Source organism: Piliocolobus tephrosceles, chromosome 7 (genome assembly GCF_002776525.5).
Source record: "Piliocolobus tephrosceles isolate RC106 chromosome 7, ASM277652v3, whole genome shotgun sequence".
Classification (NCBI taxonomy): domain Eukaryota; kingdom Metazoa; phylum Chordata; class Mammalia; order Primates; family Cercopithecidae; genus Piliocolobus; species Piliocolobus tephrosceles.
The window spans coordinates 69,137,457-69,159,647 of NC_045440.1; the positions used below are offsets into that span (position 1 = coordinate 69,137,457).

The 22,191-nt window shown below is 36.6% G+C and overlaps 1 protein-coding gene across 1 annotated transcript in view; it reads left to right on the top strand.

Moving 5' to 3' along the window:
• PREX2 (phosphatidylinositol-3,4,5-trisphosphate dependent Rac exchange factor 2) overlaps positions 1-22,191 on the top strand; it is a 286,976-nt gene that overhangs the window by 175,296 nt on the left and 89,489 nt on the right. The window contains exons 32-34 of the mRNA XM_023222397.3: positions 4,234-4,451; positions 7,094-7,196; positions 14,887-15,030. Coding sequence (XP_023078165.1) covers positions 4,234-4,451; positions 7,094-7,196; positions 14,887-15,030 — 465 coding nt within the window. The remainder of the gene's footprint in view (positions 1-4,233; positions 4,452-7,093; positions 7,197-14,886; positions 15,031-22,191) is intronic.

Below are 22,191 nucleotides of genomic sequence, written 5' to 3' on the forward strand. Positions count from 1 at the left end.
TGTACCCTAGAACTTAAAGTATAATAATAAAAAAATAATAAAAATCTTACTCTACAATAATAGTAAGCAAAAAAAAAAAAAACTCTCAAAATCTCTGTTTTTCTTCATTTGCTAGTAGCTGAAAGCAGATGTGATTTTTGCTGTAGTTCTTTCTTATTCATAAAAAGTAGGAAATGAAGGCAGTGTGCCCTGTTTATAATCCCAGCACTTTGAGAGGCTGAGGATGGAGTATTATTTGAGGTTAGGAGTTTGAGACCAGCCTGGACATCATAGTGAGGCCCTGCCTTTAAAAAAAAAAAAATAAATTAGCCAGAAGTGATGGCACACACTTGTAGTCCCGGCTATTTGGGAGGCCAAGGTAGGAGGATCTCTTGAGCCCAGAAGTTTGAACGTGCAGTGAGCTATGATCCTGCCACTGTACTCCAGCCTGGGTGACAGAGCAAGACACTCTGTCTTAAAAAAACAAAGCAAAACAAAACAAAAACACACACAAAAAACAAAAATACCTTTGGTAAAGGATGGATACTTGTAAATTTTGAATGGTTGCATAATTGAAAGAAAAAGACCTGGATATTTTTGCTGCAAGTTAGTAGATTTTGTTGTATTTATGTAACAAATTGTTCCTTCTCCATGAGCAATAAAGCTGATCACCTACTCAGTGCCAAGCATGGTGCTAGATGCTGGACAAAAAGAAGAATTACAATGATAGTGCTACACCATTTTACTTTGTTAAGTGCTTTAAATACTTTTTATCTCATTTATCCTTATCGTAGACCTAAGAAGGAGGAATGGACCCCATTTTCCGCATGAGGATCTGATACCTAAACTTTGGCTTAGAATGGGTAGTTGAAAGCAGTTGATATGCCTCTAAGGAGTGTGAGCCTAAGTCACAGGCCACTTCTCTGGCCTTGATGTGCTGCTGGTTCCTCGAGAACACAGACTCATAAATGAATGCCCACTGTGTTATATATTTAGCCCTCCAGTAGAAGGATGCCCCCAGGTCTATGGTGACCAGAAGAAGAGCCCCAGTACTTCCTTGGGAAGAGGGGAATTTCACAAGGGGAGATAATCTTTCAATGAGTTTCAATAGTTTGATGAGTTGACTCTTAAAGATTGATTTAAAGTTTGCTACACAGAGGAGAAGGACAAGGGCATGCAGTACGTCTGGAAGGAAGGTATAGACCAAATGTAGGCCGTAGGCATTTGGTATTTGAGAACTGCTAAGCAGTACTGTGTGGCTCAAAGAGGACAGCTCTGTGTACCCCACGCTTCTGACTGCTTTCAGATATGTTGTTTTAATGTGCTCTCCCAATAATTCTGTGAACATTGTTGCTGTAGTGTGGAATGAATGGAGGGAAGTGGTATGTTGAGAAGCTGTAAATATAAGTTGGGGATAGGTCGCAAGGTCCCGCTTATGCCACTGTTTTCTAACTTTGTTATTCACTGTGAGGTGATGGCTTGTAAAAAGTTAATTTGAAAAGCTCTTGATATAATATGTACATTTTGAATCTGTGCAAACAATTCATCTACTCTCTGTTGAAAATAGGAAGGTGGCAACAGAATATCGTCTCATGAGGTATGAATTTTTATTCACTATGGCTGAGGCCCCAGCTTGGATTCTCTAGTAGTTGTTGCAGCTGTCAATTCCTGTGGGGTGTTCATTCAGTGTTAAACATTTGAATTGATGAATGAATACAGCTTCAAGTTATCAACAGGTTTTGCACATTGAAAAGATGACTGTCAATTGCAATCAGTTCTGATTTGATAAAGAGGTTGAAAGAAACATCTTATTTTGGCTTAAATGCAAATAGAATATAGTAGCAGAGTATAGCATAAACATCTAAGTATTCTTTTGAGAATAAAAATAGAAGATAATTTTTTCACAAAAGAAACTTGAAAATAATTATTTCTACCAGTGGCAAAGTTATTAATCCCGGTGATTTTTGTTAAAGCTTGCAGTGCAGATCCTTCTTTCTCTAGATTTTTGCTTTTCACTCAATATCCATAATTTCTTTCTGATTAGATTTTTATTAAAACATTTTCAAGGTATAGGTGGGAGTATTGCTGCCATATCTACTGAAGTATTTTTAAAAATTCACCCAGATTTTCTGCTTCACTATACAACATCTGAAAAACTAATAATGTACAACAAAGACGTAGGGCAATTTATTTTACTTATTTAGTTTCTGTCGTGAACCTCAGTACCCTAGGTGCACACTGGAGCTAACAAGCTATCTGAATTAGCTTCTTAAGTAAAATTAAATCCAGATATTTTAAGAAACCAGAGAATGAACTCATCTTTTCATTTCACTTTTTTATTTATTTTTAGTGCCACTGACTCTATTTTAATCATTGATTTAGTGAACATTTGTTCAATGTCTACTCTGATAGAAATTGTGCGCAACAAAATGGTGTTTAGTTTTTTTCTTAATTGAGGATTGGACAAAGTTCATTTCCAGTTTAAAGATTTTATAGTTACCTATAAATGCCCTTTCCTATCTAGTAGCATGGGACACATGATATAGATGCTTAACACATGTTGTTGGTTAAATTAGTAAGCTGAGCCATCTGGAATGGCCATATTCCACCATTTTTACCTGCCGAAGCAGCATGTTTCTACAGGTGAGCCTAATAAATGAATATTCAGATATAAAATTAAATATTTTGAACATTTAATTATCTTTCTAATAAAATTTTCAAGAGTAGGTTTTACAGTGAAACCAAGTAACATAGAAACTAAATTATATGTACATCTACCTTTGATGGTTATTAAAAACAGATGTTCAATGTTCTTGGAAAATCTTAAAAATTATGCCTTTTTATCAATAAAACAGGAGCTCCCCACTGAATAAAGTCAGCATTTATCTCTGTGTTATACACTAATATTGATAATGCTTCTTTATTCCAGAGAAGTCTATGAACCCTTGAAATATTTAGTATACATTTGAGGGGAGGTTATTTTTCCCTTTGTTGTTTCCACTTCTAGTGGAAGTGATTTTTCAATATGTGGAATGTGTAGCTTTGTGTTTCTGTAGTTTGTATATATCCAACCACCTGAAGAAATGAACTCTGTGTGTTAGCTTCTTTCCATTTGAAAAATCTTTAGTTCAGAAGTGGCAGTTCACCGTGGAAACATATCTTCAAAGTGGGTGTATTAGTCTTTTTTCTCACTGCTATGAAGAAATATCTGAGATTGTGGGTACTCTATAAAGGAAAAAAGTTTAATTGACTCACAGTTATGCATAGCCAGGAAGGCCTCAGAAAACTTAGAATGGGAGAAGGCAGAAGGGAAAAGAGGCATGTCTTACATGGTGGCAGGCAAGAGAGAGCAGAGAGCATGTGTGTCAGAATACAGGAAAAACTACCATTTATAAAACCATCAGATCTCATGAAAATTCACTCACTATCACAAGAACAGCATGGGAGAAACCACCCCTGTAATCCAATCACTTTCCACCAGGTCTCTTCCTCAACACCTGGGGATGATAATTCAAGATGAGATTTGGGTGGAGACACAAAGCCTAACCATATCAGTGGGTTAACCAAAACTCCAGTCAATTGCAGGATAAGAATCCTGCTAAACATATAAAAATCAATTCATACTAAAACTATAAATACATTACTTATTTGAAAGAATTATAGAAATTTATATTCTTATATATTTGAACATACTTATAGCTCATGAAGTTTAATAACACCATTCAGGAGAGACAGATTTGCTTATAATTGCAAACAATTGAACATCATATACTCTTCCCCATATGTATTTCACATTAATATTTTAGGTTTAGTTGTTAATTTTAAAAATTGTATTAATAATATTGTATTTAATTTGCCAACAAAAACCGACAAATTGGACTTTGAGTTTTGTTTAGGAAAATGTCACTGCAGCAAATGCAAATTGTGTCCCATCAGGTATAGAAAATATAAATAAATGAAGCCTTATTTTTCTCCCTCAGGTTTTATCAAACAATTTAATGATTCTAGAATAGAGTCACAATATTGATTAGGAAAAAATATTTTAATATTTCTAATATTTTTTGGTGTTTAGTGTTTTCTGTAAAGCATGTTTGCCAAAATGCGTGTGGTCATTCATAGAGCTCAAATTCACATTTTTCACGTGTGTGAGTTTAGTGAAAAGATGAAATGCTAGTGAATGTAGATGCTTAACTCATTGGTTTTCACCATCTGCAACATTTTTCAAAGCATTCTCTATGTTCTCTTTGATCACAGATAGTGAGACACAGCTCCGTAGAGACATGGTTTTCTGCCAGACTCTTGTGGCCACTGTCTGTGCCTTCTCTGAGCAGTTCATGGCGGCCTTGAACCAGATGTTTGACAACAGCAAGGAAAATGAGATGGAAACTTGGGAAGCCAGCAGGAGGTGGCTGGACCAGATAGCGAATGCAGGTGTTCTTTTTCACTTTCAGTCACTTCTGTCACCAAACTTGGTAAGGAAATCACATGACTCCTACTGTCTGTGTCAACTGTAACCTACACTGTAACATGTTTTGAAATAAGAAATAGTTATTTCTTTCCCCCTGGTTATCTCTATGAATGTACATGCATTCAGCTACTTTAAAATTATACATTTTTCTGTGGTCCTTCAATTTTTAATAAGTATGTAGAATGTATTCCTTCTTTGCTGATTTGTATCTCTTCTCTGTGGCTGCTAAAAGCTGAGAAAGCCTCCATCTGTTACTAATTCTTGTATCCCTACACACTGACTGGAAAAGGTCACCAGAAAAAAAGGGTCTTTCTGCTGCTTTTCCTTACTCCCAGTCCAAGGACACAGGCTGCTGTGAAACCAAAGCTCCTATTGCGATTGATGTCCTGGAGCAGGCTTGAGAGCCAAGCTCAGAGAACTCAAATATCATACTGCCTGACAATCTGTTTAAACTTTGCGTATGTTAAATAATTTTAGTTATTTTCTTTGTATGCATGTTTGTCCTATTAAATCGAAGAGCATTGCCTTAATTGCTGTAGAATATTCTATGTTTATTCATCGGGTTTCCACAGTGGATATGAAGAAAGCATCTTTAAATATTTGAAAAATAAAACTGTGGTGAACTTAAGAGATTTTTCACGTATACCTCCGGTGGTTTGGATAGTTATCATCATGTTTAAAAGCAAATATGTTCACTTTAATATGTAAACGTTGGGTGATCACGGAATAGAATTGTAATTTTAAAGATGAGAGCCTATTTCATCTGTTAAAGTACACATAGAAAATGTAGCTACAAAGTAACATGTTTGAGTTTAAAAACAAATGTGTGTGTGTGTGAATTGCATATGATAGCAAGTCTAATTTTTAACACATGGTAGGCATCAATTATCTGTTGAATGAATGTGTAAATGAGTAGGGCTTTATTTCTGTTGTGTTTTCCTTACTTTTAAGCTGCCATTGTCTAATCAAGTGCCGGTGCTTTTACTTTAAACTTAATTTTATTGGAAAGCTCAAAGAATATGAGAAAATATTTACAAATCATATATTTGATAAGTGACATAGGCAGACTATTTAAAGAACCCTTAAAATTCAACAGTAAAATGACAAATAACCAGTTAAAAAGTATACAAATGATTTGAATAGATATTTCTCCAAAGATATAAAAATGTCCGAAAAGCACATGAAAAGATGATCAACATCATTAGCCATTAGAGAAATGCAGCTCAAAACCACAATGAAATACCACAATATGCGTGATATGGATGGTTATAATACAAAAGACAGATAGTCACAAGTTTTGGGGAGGATGTGGAGAAAGTTTGTAACCCTCCTAAGTTGCTCGTGGGAAGTGGCAGACATTTTGGAAACTGGTTTGGCAGTTCCTCAAAATATGAACTGTAGAGTTTCCATATTTCCTAGAAATCCTATTTCTAGGTAATATCTAAAATAAATGAAAACTTACATTCACACAAATCTTACATGCAAACGTTCCTAGCAAGATTATTCGTAGTAGCTAAAAAGTGGAAACAACTCACATGTCCATTAACTGGTGAATGGATAAACAAAATGTGATATGTCCATATAATGGAATATTATTCAGCAATAAAAAGGAATGGAGTACTGATACATGCTACAACATGGATGAACATTGAAAGCATTATGCTAAGTGAAATAAGCCAGTCACAAAAGACCTCATATAGTTTGATTCCATTATGGTGAAATGTACTAACTAGGTACATTTTAGAGGCAGAAAGTAGACTAGTGAATGCCTACAACTGACGGTTGGGGGCAGGAAAACGAGGAGTGAATACTATTGGGTATTGGGTTTCTTTGGGGGATGATAAAAATATTCTAAAATTAGACGATGGTGCTAGCTGGACAGCTCTGTGAATATACTAAAACCCCTGAGCTATACATTTTAAATGGGTGAATTTTACAGTATGTGAGTCATATCTCAATGAAGCTGTGTGTTTTTGTTTTTTGGTTTTTTTTTTAACTCGTCTTGTGAAACCCTTAAATTTATTTAAGGAATTGATTTTAAAAAGAAAATAGAGAGGTTGCTAAGGAAAGAAAAATTCAAGAAACCCATGGTCTTTCTGCTTCTGTCAGAAAGACAGAAAGAAAACATCCACCCAGGAATGTGAATGGCTCTCTAGGAGCAGTGCTCTGGTGGTCTGTGTGTACCTGAGAGCAAGGCACAGCCAGTGGTCACTTGGGCCTGGCTTTGGCAATGTTTGCTGCAACACCATGGCTTGTGCTGTAGCCCTCAAAGGCCATACTGTCTGAAACATTTCTTGCTTTGTGTATTTTTATCAGAATAAACACTGATTCTTCAGTCCTGTCCTATCTTTCTAGGGTCATGACATTTTTTTGCTGCTTCAAAAGGATTTTTTTAAGATAATGGTTTAGGCCGGGTGTGGTGGCTTACACCTGTAATCCCAGCACTTTGGGAGGCCAAGGTGGGTGGATCACAAGGTCAGGAAATCGAGACCATCCTGGCTAACACGGTGAAACCCTGTCTGTACTAAAAATACAAAACAATTAGCCACACTGCAAAGTTATTTTGGCCTGGATTTACATTATGTCATGTTATTTTGTATTGCTTTATATCATCTTGTATTATGTATTATTTTTCTTTCTTTGTAGACGGATGAACAAGCCATGTTAGAAGATACACTGGTTGCACTATTTGATTTGGAAAAGGTTTCCTTTTACTTTAAACCATCAGAAGAGGAACCCCTGGTTGCAAGTAAGTAATTAGATATTTACTAAATTTATTTGGCATCAAATAATTATATATGATATAACTTTGATATTAATATATTTGATAAATATTTTATTAACTGAATGATTGAAATGTATCCTTTTGATTTAGCAATTTTTCATCACTAATCTGAGAAAGGCAGTATTTTAAAAGTTATATATTCAGAGAAGTAGCAATATGTATGGTTTAATGTCCATATCTTTTACTTTCTGCAAATTTTCATTATCTACTATTTCCACATTCCCATACATATAGTTAAAATATATCGATCAGTCTAATAAATCTTCAGTAGTTTGTTATTATATTTATATGTCTCTTGTTTTTTCAAAAGTACGAGTATCATATGTATTAGGCTAGAAGGTGTAAGCTTCTTCAGGTTTTATTTCTCACATTCCTAATGTCTAGTACAATAAATAAGGACTCCATACATTTTCATTTGATTCATGATCTGACTGAAGATGATAATCATTCATTTATTCATTTATCAAAAGGTCCTTAAATGCCTGCTTCTTGCCAAGATTATTCTTGGTGTTGGATTCAGTAGAGAACTAAACAGATAGATATCTCTCATGGGGATTAAGTTAAGGTGAGGAGAGATAAATAATAGACAAAATAATTTTATAATAAATTAGAAGGCAATTACATGAAAGATATATAGGGAAACAAAAGAGAGCAAAAGATACCAATGAAGGGGCAGGTGAAAGGTTGCAGATAATGAATGGGGTAGGGAGGAATCTTTACCTAAAAGGAGAGCAGAACCCTAAAGAGGTTGAGGGAGGGAGTTGTAGAGGTGTTGGAGGAGCAGTGTCCCAGCCTCACTGGACTCTGAGGCTGGAAGCAGACATGGCATGCTCTCAGGATAGGAAGTTGGCCTACATAGGTGGAGTGGAGCGAGTGAGGGGAACAGAAAAAGAGTTGGAAACAGCAAGGAGGCCAGACTGCGCAGGGCTTGCCAGCTGTTGAAAAAGCTTTGCTTCCTAACCATGCCATTGAACAGATGATTTATGGGATGTGACTTCTATATTAAAAGGCTGTCTGTGACTGCTGTGTTAAATAGACTACTCTGGGACCAAGGGCAGAAGCTGAGTGATCAGTTAGACGGCTACTGAATGACCCACGTGGGAGAGGATGGTGACTTGGCCTGGAGGGTAGCTGTGGAGATTATTTAAAAATAAAGCAATGTCAATGCTGTTTAATTTATGAAAATAGAGAGAACAGAATATTATTAAAGTTTCATTTCCTCTGATGAATGAAGAAGAGAACAAGAAGTACAAAGTTAGAAATTTAGGTTGTATTTATTCAAGGATTTTTCTGGCAGAGGGTATTATTTGATAAGGATACTATTATTTGAGCAAATTGTGTGGTTTTCTGTGGATATGTATAGAATAGGATATATTTTCATTTACTTGAATAATGTGGGCATAGTTTTGCTGCAGGCAGAGATAACTCTGTTTTCATGATATAACCCAATATGTTGTTTAAAGTTTTGCCTGAGGAACTATAAGTTCACAGGAGTACTGTTTTCCGTGGTTCTCCTATGACATTGTTGGCAAATGATCTGTTGAACAAGAAGGAGAAGAACCAATATCATAAGCTTGATAAAATACTTGCTTATTGCGTATCTACTGTCAAAGATTTAACTTTGAAACACATACTAAATATAAAAAATAATTGAGCCCATGTAAGTAATAATAATATGTAAATGTAGATGTCACTATAACAGATACAGGCATTCTGAATATATTTGGCAATACATTTTAATGTATCTCTTCAAAGTGTAACCTCAACTTCTGAAAATAGTTCTCTAGTGAGGGGCTGGTTCCAATGCTGCACTATTGAACACTAAAAAGAGTGATGATAGGAATATAATTCTTATTTTAAGTTGATGCAAGAAATAAGAAAATTATTCTGTAATCAAAGGTCATCACATCTTATTTAAGTGGTATAAGGAAATGAAGCTTTATTATGCATTGCATGTAGTTTGATCTTCCTGTTACTTAGATGCAGAGAAGTCAGATTCACTAATTAATTCCATATCACTGGGATGGAGACTAGTTGACTGCATGCCTTTGAGGGAGGACAAAGTACAGAGAGTGAGGAAGCATGAAGGTGTAAAGATACCACTGGCTTTGAGGTCAAGAAATCCAAGTCCAAATCTTGGCTCCATTCTTATCTTTAAGCATGAGAACTGTAGCTTTCCCTAACTCACAGGGTTGAGGGACTTAAATAAGATAATGTACTTGAAAGACTCTAGCATTATATATGGCTATGCTAGTATTCAGTAAGTATTTGAATCCACCCTTCTTACTTTATTACTTTGTATTCTTCTCAAAAGCTATATTTATAGCATCACCTATAACTTCACTTTTGCATGAAAAGAATAATGAGATTCTGAAGAATTATGGCATGCCAAGCAAGTAGAACTCAAATGTCTTGATTAAAAGCAGTTCATTTTCATTGAAGAAATAATTATTAAATATATATAACATGCTAACTACTGAACTAAGTTCTAGGGATATCAATGAGACAAGGCTTTTTTGGCATGGAGCTTAGACGCTAATGAGAGATACAAAGAAGTAAAAGGACAATTAGACCACTTTGGTAATAAGGGAAATACAAGGTGCTTCTCATGTCTTATTACACAAATCAGTGAAGGAGTAATAAACTAGCTAAATGGTAAGTTTGTCTATAATTAAGTTTATTTTGTGGAAAATCTGCATCAGTTTAGGAGAATAATGTAATGAAAGTAGATCTTCTTTTCAACGGTGATATGGGTAATTTTATAGTAGTTCATTATTAGGAAAATGAATATGTTTGAGTCCCACTATCCTTATATGGGCCAGGCATTGTGCTTGGAGGTGTGGATGCCATCATGGATGAGACAGGCATGGTTCCCATCTTCATGGAACTGACGGCCTAGTTGGGAATAAGGAATTAGGAATCAATAATGAATGAGGAATGAATAATCAGCAATCAACAAGAAATCAATATAAAGATAAAACTGTGATAAATCCTATGAAGGAAATAAGCAGACGCATAAAGAAAAAAGGTGAGGCAGCCCTTCAAGGGGTGACTGGTGGAGGATTCTCTGCAGAAGTAGCTTTTAAGCTGAGATCTGAAGGATAAGAAAGACCCAGCTCTGCAGAAAGTCAGGGAAGAACAATCCAGGCAGAGGGAACTAACAGCTTCTTAGTCAAAGACTTATTTTGAAACTCATGGGCCCATTCAATGTTTAGAGGCTATGTTTACAGAGATGGGATGGGGATGGCACTGTTGAAACTCCTTTGTGGGATGAATCCCTCTATAGGATGCTACCAGAGACCTTTTCCTCTTGCAATATTGGTTTTGAAGCATTTAAATATTATATAGTCCTAATTATCGTTTGTTTTTTATAGCTAATAAATTTCCACAAACAAAAAATTTTCAACTCCACATTAGTATTATGCACTTTTTAAAAAGCCTTTATATTTTTAGAGTAGTTTTAGGTTCACAGCAAAATTGAGAGGAAGGTACAGAGATTTTCCATACCCCTGTCCCTACAACATGCACAGCCTCCCCAGCTATCAATAGCCCTCACCATAGAGGTACATTTCTTAAAATCAATGAACCTATATCATAATCACTCAAAGTTCATAGTTTACATTAGGATTCACTCTTGGAGCTGTACATTCTCTGAATCTGGACAAATGTGTACTGACATGTATCCACCATTATAGTATCATACAGAGTATTTTTACTGCCCTAAAATCCCCATTCATTCCTCCTCCCTCCCACTCTGCACCCAACCCCTGGCATCCACTAATTTTCTTCACTTTCTCCGTAGTTTTGCCTTTTTCAGAACATCATGTAGTTGGGATCATACAGTATGTAGCCTTTCAGATTGTCTTTTCTCACTTATAATATGCATCTAAGCTTCCTTCATGTCTTTTCATGGCTTGATAGCTCATCTCCTTTTAGCACAGAAGAAGATTCCATTGGCTGGATGTACCACAGTTTACCCATTCAAAGGACATCTTGCTTGCTTTTAAGTTTTGGCAATTATGAAGAGTGGCTATAGGCACACGTGCAGGTTTTTACGTGGATATAAGTTTTCAGCTCTTTTGGATAGATACCAAGGACCATGATTCCTGGATCGTATGTTAAGAGCGTCTTAGTTTGGCAAGAAAGTGCCAGACTGTTTTCCAGAGTGGCTATGCTCATAGAGTCTGGTGAGAAATACAAAGGCATAAATGGGCAATGTAACCAGTTTAGTGATAAGGAAAATACAAGGTACTCCCCATATCATATTATTTAATTAATGAGAGAGGACTAAACTAGCTAAAGGATTAAATTTTCTATAATGATATTTATTTTGTGGAAAATCTGCACTTTTCCCTCTAGTGATGAATGAGTGCTCCTATCGCTCCACATCCTTGCCAGCATTTGGTGGTGTCAGTGTTCTGGATTTTTTCCCCTCTATTGGTAGCTCAGTACTGTTTTAATTTGCATTTCCCTGATAACAAATGATATAGAGCATCATTTCATATGATTATTTGCCATCTCTATATCTTCTTGAAAGAGTTGTCTGTTGAGGTCTTTAGCCCATTTTTAAAATTGGTGATGTAGTTTTGTGTCCTTACCCAAATCCCATGCTTAATTGTAATCCCCAGTGTTGGAGGTGGGGCCTGGTGGAGGTGATTGGATCATGGGGGTGGATTTCTCATGAATGATGTTGTGCCTTCCCCTTGGTACTGTCTTCATGATAATGAGTTCTCATGAGATCTGGTTGTTTAAAAATGTATAGCACCTCTCCGCTTGGTCTCTTGCTCTTGCCATATGATGTGCCTGCTACTCCTTTCATCTACTGCCAAGGTTATAAGTTTCCTGAGGCCTCCTCAGAAGCTGAGCAGATGTGAGCATCTTGCTTCCTGTACAGCCTGCAGAACCATGAACCAATTAAACCTATTTTCTTTATAAATTACTCACTCTTGGACATTTTTATAGCAATGAAAGAATGGATTAATACACTTGGGTTGTTTGTTTTCTTATTGTTGGGTTTGAAGAGTTATCTGTGTATTTTGGATGACAGTCTTTTATCAGATGTGTCTTTTGCAAATATTTTCTCCCAGTCTGTTGCTTGTTTTCTCATTCTCTTGACATTGACTTTTGCAGAACAGAAGTTTTACATTTGATGGGATCTCACTTACCTATTATTTCTTTCATGGATTGTGCCTTTGATGTTCTTTCTAAAAGTCATCAGTATATTGAAGGTCATCTAGGTTTCCTCTTATGTAATTTGGCAGGAATTATATAGTTTTGCATTTCATATTTAAGTCTATAGTTCATTTTGGGTTAATTTTTGTGGAGGATGTAAGGTGAGTGTCTAGATTTATGTTTTTGCATGTAGATGTCCAGTTCTTCCAGAAACATCTGTTGAAAAGACTATCTTTGCTCCATTGTATTGTCTTTGCTCCTTTATCAAAGATCAGTTGACTATATATGTGTTGGACTATTTCTGACCTCTCTGTTCTATTTCATTGATCTATTTGTCTGCTCTTTGGTCAATACCATACTGTCTTGATTACTGTAGTTTTATAGTAAATCTTAAATTAAGGGAGTGTCAGTCTTCCAACTTTGTTCTTCTTTTTCTATATTATGTTGGCTATTTTGTGTCTCTTACCTTTCCATATAAACTTTAGAATTAGTTTGTCAATATCTAAGAAATAACCTGTTGGGATTTTACTTGGTGTTTCACTGATATTGTGGATCAAGCTGGGAAGAAATGATACCTTGACAATAGTGAGTCTTCCTATCCATGAACATAAAATGTCTTTCCATTTACTGAGTTCTTAAAATTTTTTCATCAGTTTTGTAGTTTTCCTTATATAGCTCTTGTACATGTTTTATTAGAGTTATACTTTAGTATTTTATTTTGGGGAGGTGCTAATGTAAATGGTATTATGTTGTTAATTTCAAATTCCACTTGTTCACTGATGTTATATAAGAAAGGAATTGAGTTTTTTATATTAACCTGCATCCTGTAACCTGGCTATAATTGCTCATTATTTCCAGGAGCATTTTTTTGTTGATGTTTTTCTTTCCCAATCTTTATAGTTTCTTTTTTCTTGTTTTGTTTTATTGCAATAGCTAGGATTCCAGTATGATGTTGAAAGGAGTGGTAATGGGCTGGGTGTGGTGGCTCATGCCTGTAATCTCAGCACTTTGGGAGGCCAAGGCTGGAGGATCACTTGAGCCCAAGAGTTTTGGTGCTCCTAGTTTAAACTTCACTTTAAATTAATATACTTTATAATTTTCACTAAGTTTTAGTTCTTTGATTCCTAATATAACATCTTTATTTATTCTATGTTTTATAATATGAAACTCCAACTGTTGTATCATTATCACTATTTTTCTTTCAATAACATTATCCATTTGTTAGCGTAGAGGTTGCCTATATTGATGCCAAAGATGAAGGGTATGGAATTTAACACAAATTAAAATATATATGCGAGACAGTGTGTGAAAAGGGGAACTAGAGGATACAGATATTTAGTAGCTATAAATCTGTATTTTCTTTAGTGTCCATGGTTCTTTTAGTCTTTATTTTAGAAACCAGAAAAAAAGGATTTTCCCAATTCTTAAAATGCTATTAATTTTCAACCCTTTGGGTGAGAAACCTGTTCATTCTCTTTCCTAAATCAAATGCTTCATGTCTTCATTTAAAAAAAAAAAAACAAAAATAAAATAAGTACTTTATGTGGCATAAAGGAGATAAATAGATGTTAATGAAATGTTTCCCATATTGATATGCAGAATTAAATAAATTTAATAAGGAGCCTAGAATCTGTGATCATAAATGACATTTAACCTTGAACTCTACTTTTATATACAGTTTTATTTCAAGAAGCGAGTTAGAAGTTATAAATACTGGTTGAGGAACATGTATTAAATGCCAATTCCATTTGTTTGTCGTTAATTTTTAACTGGTTATTGTGACTATTCAGCCTTTTAGGATGATTTTACATTCTTTTCTAATAAGACAGAAATACTTGTAATGGATAAGTATCATAAAATGGAGAGGATTTATGATAGCATTGTGAAATACTCCTACTGAAATTTAGTTTTCAAGTTGATTTTTTTTTAAAGTAATTAAATTTAGGATCTTTGAAAATAGCTACAAGACTTGGGACAATTTTTAATGACTGTGGGGTATCAACAAAGTATAATATATTTCCGATCTGGTGCTCAGGGAATAGAGCTTGCAGAACCCATACTAATTTTGATAGTGGTTGCTATGTACTCAATTTGTTGCACATTACTTAAGAAGTATACCCCAAGGACTCATTCTGACTAAAATGTGAATGAAGCAGCTGCCCGGGGAGATTTTGAATCCAAACCATGTATAGCTAAACACCTCATTTAGTTAAGTGAGACATCTGATATGTCAAAGTATAACAAAGTTTCCTATTATGGAATTTTTATAATATGGTAACAAATCCATTGCTTTAGCTAAAGAGAACTGATTTAATACTCTTTCATTGAATAGCACTGTATGTTGAATCCCAACTTGATAAACATGATCATGTTTAATACACTGGTGTCGAGTAATTCTCAGGATTCTTTTTGAAGGTTAACAAAAGTACCATCTAGCATATCCTTATTTTAGGAAGTAATATACTATTAAATATCATTTCAGATGTTCCTCTTACATATCAAGCAGAAGGAAGTCGGCAGGCTCTGAAAGTTTACTTCTATGTTGATAGTTATCATTTTGAACAACTTCCTCAACGGTTGAAAAATGGAGGAGGGTTTAAAATTCATCCTGTTCTTTTTGCGCAAGGTAAACTGTTTTTCTTTTGATGGGTGCTATACTTAAATTATTTTACCTTTATTAATGTTTTTTATAAATGTGATTTTAACAGTCGGGATTTTAAAATTAATTTGAAAATATTTAGCTAATGTATTTGCTTCTGGGAATGTTTATTAAGGAAATAATGTATGATTTAAATATCAAATACACTTGCAGCATTATTTATAATGGAGAAATAAGACATGAATGGTGTAAATAAAGATAAAATAATTTGGGTTAAATAAACTGCTTAAGTAAGTTAAATTATGTTAAAGTCATTACAGTTTTATGGCTGAAATAGTTTATGAGATAGAAAAAGTTAATATATGCATACAGATTATTAAACAGAATTTATACTTTAATCTCAATTATATCACACATGTATATCTATGCCTGCATATATGTATGCTAAATGTTTTCAGTATCATTGGGTGGTTAAATTGAAGCTTTTAAAATTCTTTATGTCAATTTTTCTTTTTGGTCAGAAAATATATATTCCTTTGTCATTTTGTTTTTCTTAAGAGTGACTATCAACATCTGCAGTAGAATAAATCAAGGGTAGCATGAGCAAGAAAATTCTTGTAGTGAACTGTGTTTCTGAGGGAAGGTCTTGAATCTTTCTTATTTTGGGGTCATAAAATGCTACCTAAAAAAGATCAGAAGTCTTGATTGTCCTCTAGTCTATTATTTCCCTCCACATTCTAAAAAAAAAAATGTGTGTCATGTCACAAGAGTTTATCAGTTTCTCTGAATGATACCATAGTGAATTTTATTTTTTTCTTCTTTTGAGTTTTCAAGAACTACATTGGTTTTGCTGTGGAATTTCAATTCTCTAATAAAAAATGAGAAGAGTAGAGGGAATAAAATCCATCTATCTATATAACTAAAGAATGGACAGGCATATGAAATCTAAATTCACTACTAAATGAAAATTTTATATTATACCATGATATGGTTTGGCTGTGTCCCCACCCAAATCTCATCTTGAATTCCCATGTGTTGTGGGAGGGACCTGGTGGGAGGTAATTGAATAATGAGGGTGGGTCTCTCCTCTGCTGTTCTCGTGATAGTGAGTAAGTCTCATGAGATCTGATGACTTTAAAAATGGAAGTTTCTGTGCACAAGCCCTCTTCTCTTTTCTGCCACCATGTGAGACTTGCCTTTCACCTTCCACTATGATTGTGAGGCCTCCCCAGCCATGTGGAACTGTAAGTTCATTAGACCCCTTTCTTTTGTAAATTGCCCAGTCTTGGATATGTCTTTATCAGCAGCCTGAAAACGGACTAATACATACCACGTGCATATTGTTTTAAAATCTTGAATTCAATTACCGTAGTTTACAAACCGTGAGTACCTCAAACATACTTGGCAGGAATACATTTTAGCAGATGAAGATTGCAGTGAAGAGATGATTTTAGGAGTTATTAGAAGGTATTTTCATTTCTCTTTGGAGGACTGTGATTTATAGACAGGGTCAGTGTAGGTAATCCAAGATTCTGTAATGAAAAGGAAGAAGAATAAAAGAAGCAATGGGCAAAAATAGACCTTTGGAGACAAGTTAGAAGAATAATTTAATCTAAAATATGTTGGGCTAGTTGCAGTGGCTCATGCATATAATCCTAGCACTTTGGGAGGCTGAGGCAGGCGGATCACCTGAGGTCAGGAGTTCGAGATCAGCCCAGGCAACATGGTGGAACCCTGTGTCTACTAAAAATACAAAAATTAGCCAGGTGTGTTGGTATGTGCCTGTAATCCCAGCTACTCGGGAGGCTGAGGCACAAGAATTGCTTGAACCTGGGAGGCAGAAGTTGCAGTGAGCCAAGATCGTGCCACTGCACTCCAGCCTGGGCAACAGGGTGAAACTCTGCTTTAATAAATAAATAAATAAATAAATAGCCATTACAGGGATAGACAGTTTGAGAAGATAGGGACGGACGTTGGTCTAGAATGTTAACTTTTACAGAGTTTAGCCAGGACTTAACAATTGTTAAAGACTCTCCATTTCTTTTCCTTTATTTCTCTCTTCTTCAAAATTTTGTCTTTGAAATTATTACTGAGATGACAGATGGCACTAAGCATCTTTAAAAAAAATTATTGCATCTGTGACCCATCAGCCATAAATAGCTGAATAATCATATCCAACAGCAAATGTACACACAGACAAAAAATTATTTTGCAAGCAATCTCTATTTTATAACTTTGGCAAAAGCCAATTTAAAAATAATCCCTAAATATGTATTATTTCAGTGCATATACTATAGCTTTTAAAATGTAATTTAAAGAAAAGCTATAGCAATCATTAGGTTTTGGTATGCTCACAGCAGCAAAATATGAAAAATGATTTGAATAAGCAACAATAGAAATACTTCTGCAGTTGAGGTCACAGATAGGTAAGCAAGATGGGAAACGTTCTGTGCCACTAAAAATCTGTCAGTAATAAGGTTGTTTATTTAAGGGGGGTGCAGAAGTTCTTCTGCCTTTATAAAACTCCCATGAGGAATCATTAGTAGCTTAGTATTCATCAGATTGAGAGAAGTACAGGAAAATCAGACCGAGTTTGAATAGAGATTACCATCTGGTAATTGAAAGCAGTGGTAAATGAAAGAGATTCCAAATGTCATCTCTTCCTGAAATGAAAGTTTATTTAAAGCATTTTGGTTTTGTATATACATGACTCTTTGCTAGCAAATAACAAAATAGAAGAAATGGATGAATTTGAAATTTTCCTAGGAAATTTACTAAAGTCAACCCTCCTAAAGTTGTCTGTGGTACCATATACTTATAGTAGAACAGGAAGCAAATGTGTCACCCCTTTCTCATTTTGCTTGCCTCCATGGAGCACTGGGAAAAGGAGGGCACAGTAGTTGATGGGGCATCCTGCAAAGATGGGACCAGCTATTAGATCAGGAATTTTAGGGTTGGAGGTGAGCAGGGTTGGAGGCCAATGTGTATTGCTGAAGGCAAGTACTGCAGAAGAACAGGAACCTAGGCAGACAAAAGTGATACAGATTTTCAAGGTAAGGAACACAGAAACAGCTGGACAGGAAAGTAAGTGCAAAGCATAACCAACTAAACTGCTAGAATGTGCCAGTCACACTAAAGCAATCTTCTGGCTGGTGTTCCTAAGTGCTTCCTACACGACAGGGAAAGCTGTTGGGATCCCTCAGCCCTTGATGAGATAAAGCAAGCAACTATAAGTTGGCAGAAAATGAGAGTACAAAGAGGATAAATATTCAGGGTCACTTCTCTACACACTCCCCACTGACTAATTTTCCTGATCCGTCAGTGGTTTTCAGTACTTAGCTGCACATTAACGATCTTGGAAAGGTTTTAGAGAATACTCAGGCTCAGCCCCATGCAAAATCATTTAAGGCAGAATCTCTGAGAAGTGGAGCCCAAATACCATGATATTTTAGAAGCTTTCCAGGTGATTCTTGAGTCCACCAAAACTGAGAAACCACTCTAGGTCTGTGTGGATTATGAAACACTGTACAATTATCCAGCTAATCTTTATTTAATTAGACTAATTCATCTTACAAATGTTCAGCATGTCTAGATTCTGGGAAGCTGAAGCAAGGGTGCCAGGAACAATGTAAAATATTTCTGCATTGTTAGGTCATCAGGATGCAGGCTGCCCTTAGGAGGAGGTATGATCCTGGTGGGATAGTTTTCTCTAGCAAAGGCTGGAGAGTGAACAGCTGCGAAATGTCTTCTGCAGCGATCACAGCAGCCAGGCAATGAGCCCATCATTTCTGAGAGAGGATCCGAGCCAATGGCTCTTTCAGCATCCTCTGTAGTCCATGCTTTGCACCCATCAGACCCATGTCTTTGTGTAGGGACTGGGAGAGGCTTTTCCAGGACTCCCGTGGACCTCCTTTCTGGATGGAGGAGGGGATAATTTAGGAGAGAAAAATTAAAAGTATTAGCTATAGCCCTTGCATCCCCAGCTCGTCTACAGCTGCCACAGAGTCTCATTTTCCCTCTTTTGCTATCCATTGTAGATTAGCCTCACCCTCTGTCTGAACCTCTGCTGGTCTCTGTGGCTAATCTGTGGCATGACCAATACCTTTGTCCCTAAGGGGCTTGACTCTGATTACTGTACCTTCTCAGACGAGGATTGCTGCAGTTGTCCATGTATCATCAAATTTGTGCAAGGAAGTACTAAGAGGGACCCCAGTAGATACCTGGGTGCCATACATATTCCTTCTGGCTCCCATTGTGTAACAATAGTGCTACCTGCTTCCGATGATTAGGCTGGAGCAGCTTTGCCGAGGTGGCGATTGATCTTCTTGGCTGTGGGTGCCTTGGAAACCCACAGACCAAGTGTTTCAGGGATTGGAAGCTCACATTTCCCAAGTGAGTCATTGGAAATGATGTGTTTGTTTCCCAGTGCTACCCTAGCAAGTTACCACAAGCTGGGTGGCTTAAAACAATAGAAATGTATTCTGCCACAGTTCTGAAGGACAGAAGTTGGAAATCAGGATGTTGTCAGGCCATGCTTCCTCCTTCCTCTTTTGGCCTTTGGTGTCTGCCAGCAGTCCTTGGCATTCCTTGGTTTGTGGCAGCATAACTACAATCTCTGCCCCTATCCTCACACATTCTTCTTCCCTCTGTGTGTGTCTCTCTCTGTGTTTCTATATACTAAGTGCCCTCTTCTTATAGAGGCACCAATCATTGGATTTGGGCCTATCATAATTCAGTAGGACCTCATTTTAATTTGGCTACATCTGCAAAAACCCTATTTCAAAATAAGGTCAAGGCTGAATGTGATAGCTCAGAAATCCCAGAACTTTCTGGGGCCAAGATGGAAGGATATCTTGAGCCCAGGAATACTTGAGACCAGCCTGGACAACATATTGAGACTTCACCTCTTAAAAAAAAATATTAGCTGATGCTGGTGGCACACACCTGTAGTCCTACCTATTTGGGAGACTGAGGTGGAAGGATCGCTTGAGTCTAAGAGGCCGAGGTTGTAGTGAATTATGATAGCACTACTGCACACCAGCCTGGGTAACAGAGTGGGACCCTATCTCAAAACAAACAAACAAACCAAAAATAAGGCCACATTTGTAGGCCCCAAGGGGTTAGGGCTTTGTCATATCTTTTTGTGGGCACATTCAACCCTCAACAGATGTTAAGCACGGTCATTTCTGCTTTCATCCTTGGTTCCTGGACCCAGGTATTCTACCTCTCAGGAATGTAGCATCATATACAGGTCTTTGAATATGTGTAGTGAAGATACAGTGTCCTGAAGTATAGCATCCCTTCCTTGTAAAGTGTTGTTAAATACCTATTTCCTGGGCCTCCTGATGGTAGTTTGCCTTAAACCAAATAGGATATGTGATGCTGGTCTTGCCTCTGCCAGCATGCTCTTCAGTATTCTCGTTTTTTTTACCTCCTATGAAAAAAAAAAGCTGCCACCCAAACCAACTACCCCTAAGTCTTACCTCTTTACAAGTTATCTTTCTTTGCTCCGAGAATAATAAAAATCACATAGAAACTTGAGTGCTTTCTCTTTTAAATGAAAGGGAACGTTTGTTATAAACATTGTCATTTTCTAAGTGCCCTTTATTCATTTTTTTTTTTCTCCTAAACTCTCCTTAAGGCTCTTTAAAAGGCTCTTTAAAATCTTGGCCAGGCGCGGTGGCTCACGCCTGTAATCCCAGCACTTTGGGAGGCTGAGGCGGGTGGATCACAAGGTCAGGAGATCGTAGCCATCCTGGCTAACACGGTGAAACCCCGTCTCTACTAAAAATACAAAAATAAGTTAGCTGGGCGTGGTGGCGGGTGCCTGTAGTCCCAGCTATTCCAGAAGCTGAGGCAGGAGAATGGCGTGAACCCGGAGGCAGAGCTTGCAGTGAGTCGAGATTGCGCCACTGCACTCCAGCCTGGGTGACGGAGTAAGACTCCGTCTCAAAAAAAAAAAAAAAAAGATTAAATCTTTTAGTTTTTAGTTTTCCCTTTGGGTTTTACACAGGATTTATAATTGAAACAATATAAATTTTTTGCAAAAGAAGAAATAGTTTCCAGGTTGGAGATTTCCAGAATGTTAAGAGTGTGTGTGAAGGTGTAAACCCACCTCTCTTCAGACAGCACAGTTTCAATCAGCCTAGTTGTACCAACTCCTATTGGAGGAGGATGGGAGGTTTCACGATGACTCAATGGCCAATTAAATGCTTTCAAATTCATGGTTTATCGCAAGGTTTTCACATACCAACGATCATGTAAACATATTCAGTACACACAGACAGACGTAAAATGGGGATAACAAACCATGGTGAGTAGCTCAGGAGGCCCGCAGGCTAACTGAGACACAAAGAAGGCCTGGATTTTACTGGAAACACTGACCAGCAAGGGAATGGGGATCCCTGCTCGTCTCCTGGCAGAGCTTCTAGTGCGAGGAGGCCTCAGAGTTCTCCTGGCAAAGCTTCTGCAGGCATCTCAACCATTGTCAGTTTCTTGCTGTTTTTATGGCTCTCCACAAGAGTGTGTCCATGTCATTATCTCAGCTGCCTTTGGCTTCACTTTCCTGTGGGGTCTCTGAGGTGCCTAGCCATGGCAGGTGTCATCTTATCACCTCCGTCCACCATACATATTCTTATCACTTTGAAGAGTCAGCAGTTTCACTGTGGGCCGAGTGACTTGTCATAAATGACTCCGTTTTGAGACATTTAGAATCACAAAACATTATTATATATCACACGGCCACTCTCACATATTTGTCATAATGGGATCAACAAATCTTGCTTCTCTCCCAATAACTGGAACCAATTCTGAGGAATTATGACCCATGGTGACCATTTCTGGGGAATTCTAGCAGTGCATGTGCCATGTCTTATTTAACCAAAAAAGTGTGCTATCAAAAGAGAGTGTTAGCAGACTGACAGTATTCTTAAAATTATTCTTCAGAGATTCTATGTTTTTCCTGATTAATCCCTTTCTTGGGAAAGCCTTGAAAGGTATTTTGAGTAAGTGGAAATGTAGCTTGCTTCAGTCTAAGAATAATTTAATCTTTAATTTTCTCTAGCATTCATTAGGTTTTCCTTTTTGGCTGACTACCTAAATTTAATGGAATGTTTTTCTTCCTTTGCTTGAAAAGTAGTAGAAGTAAATAAACTAAATATTCAACCAAGTACGTTGATACTGCTTTTG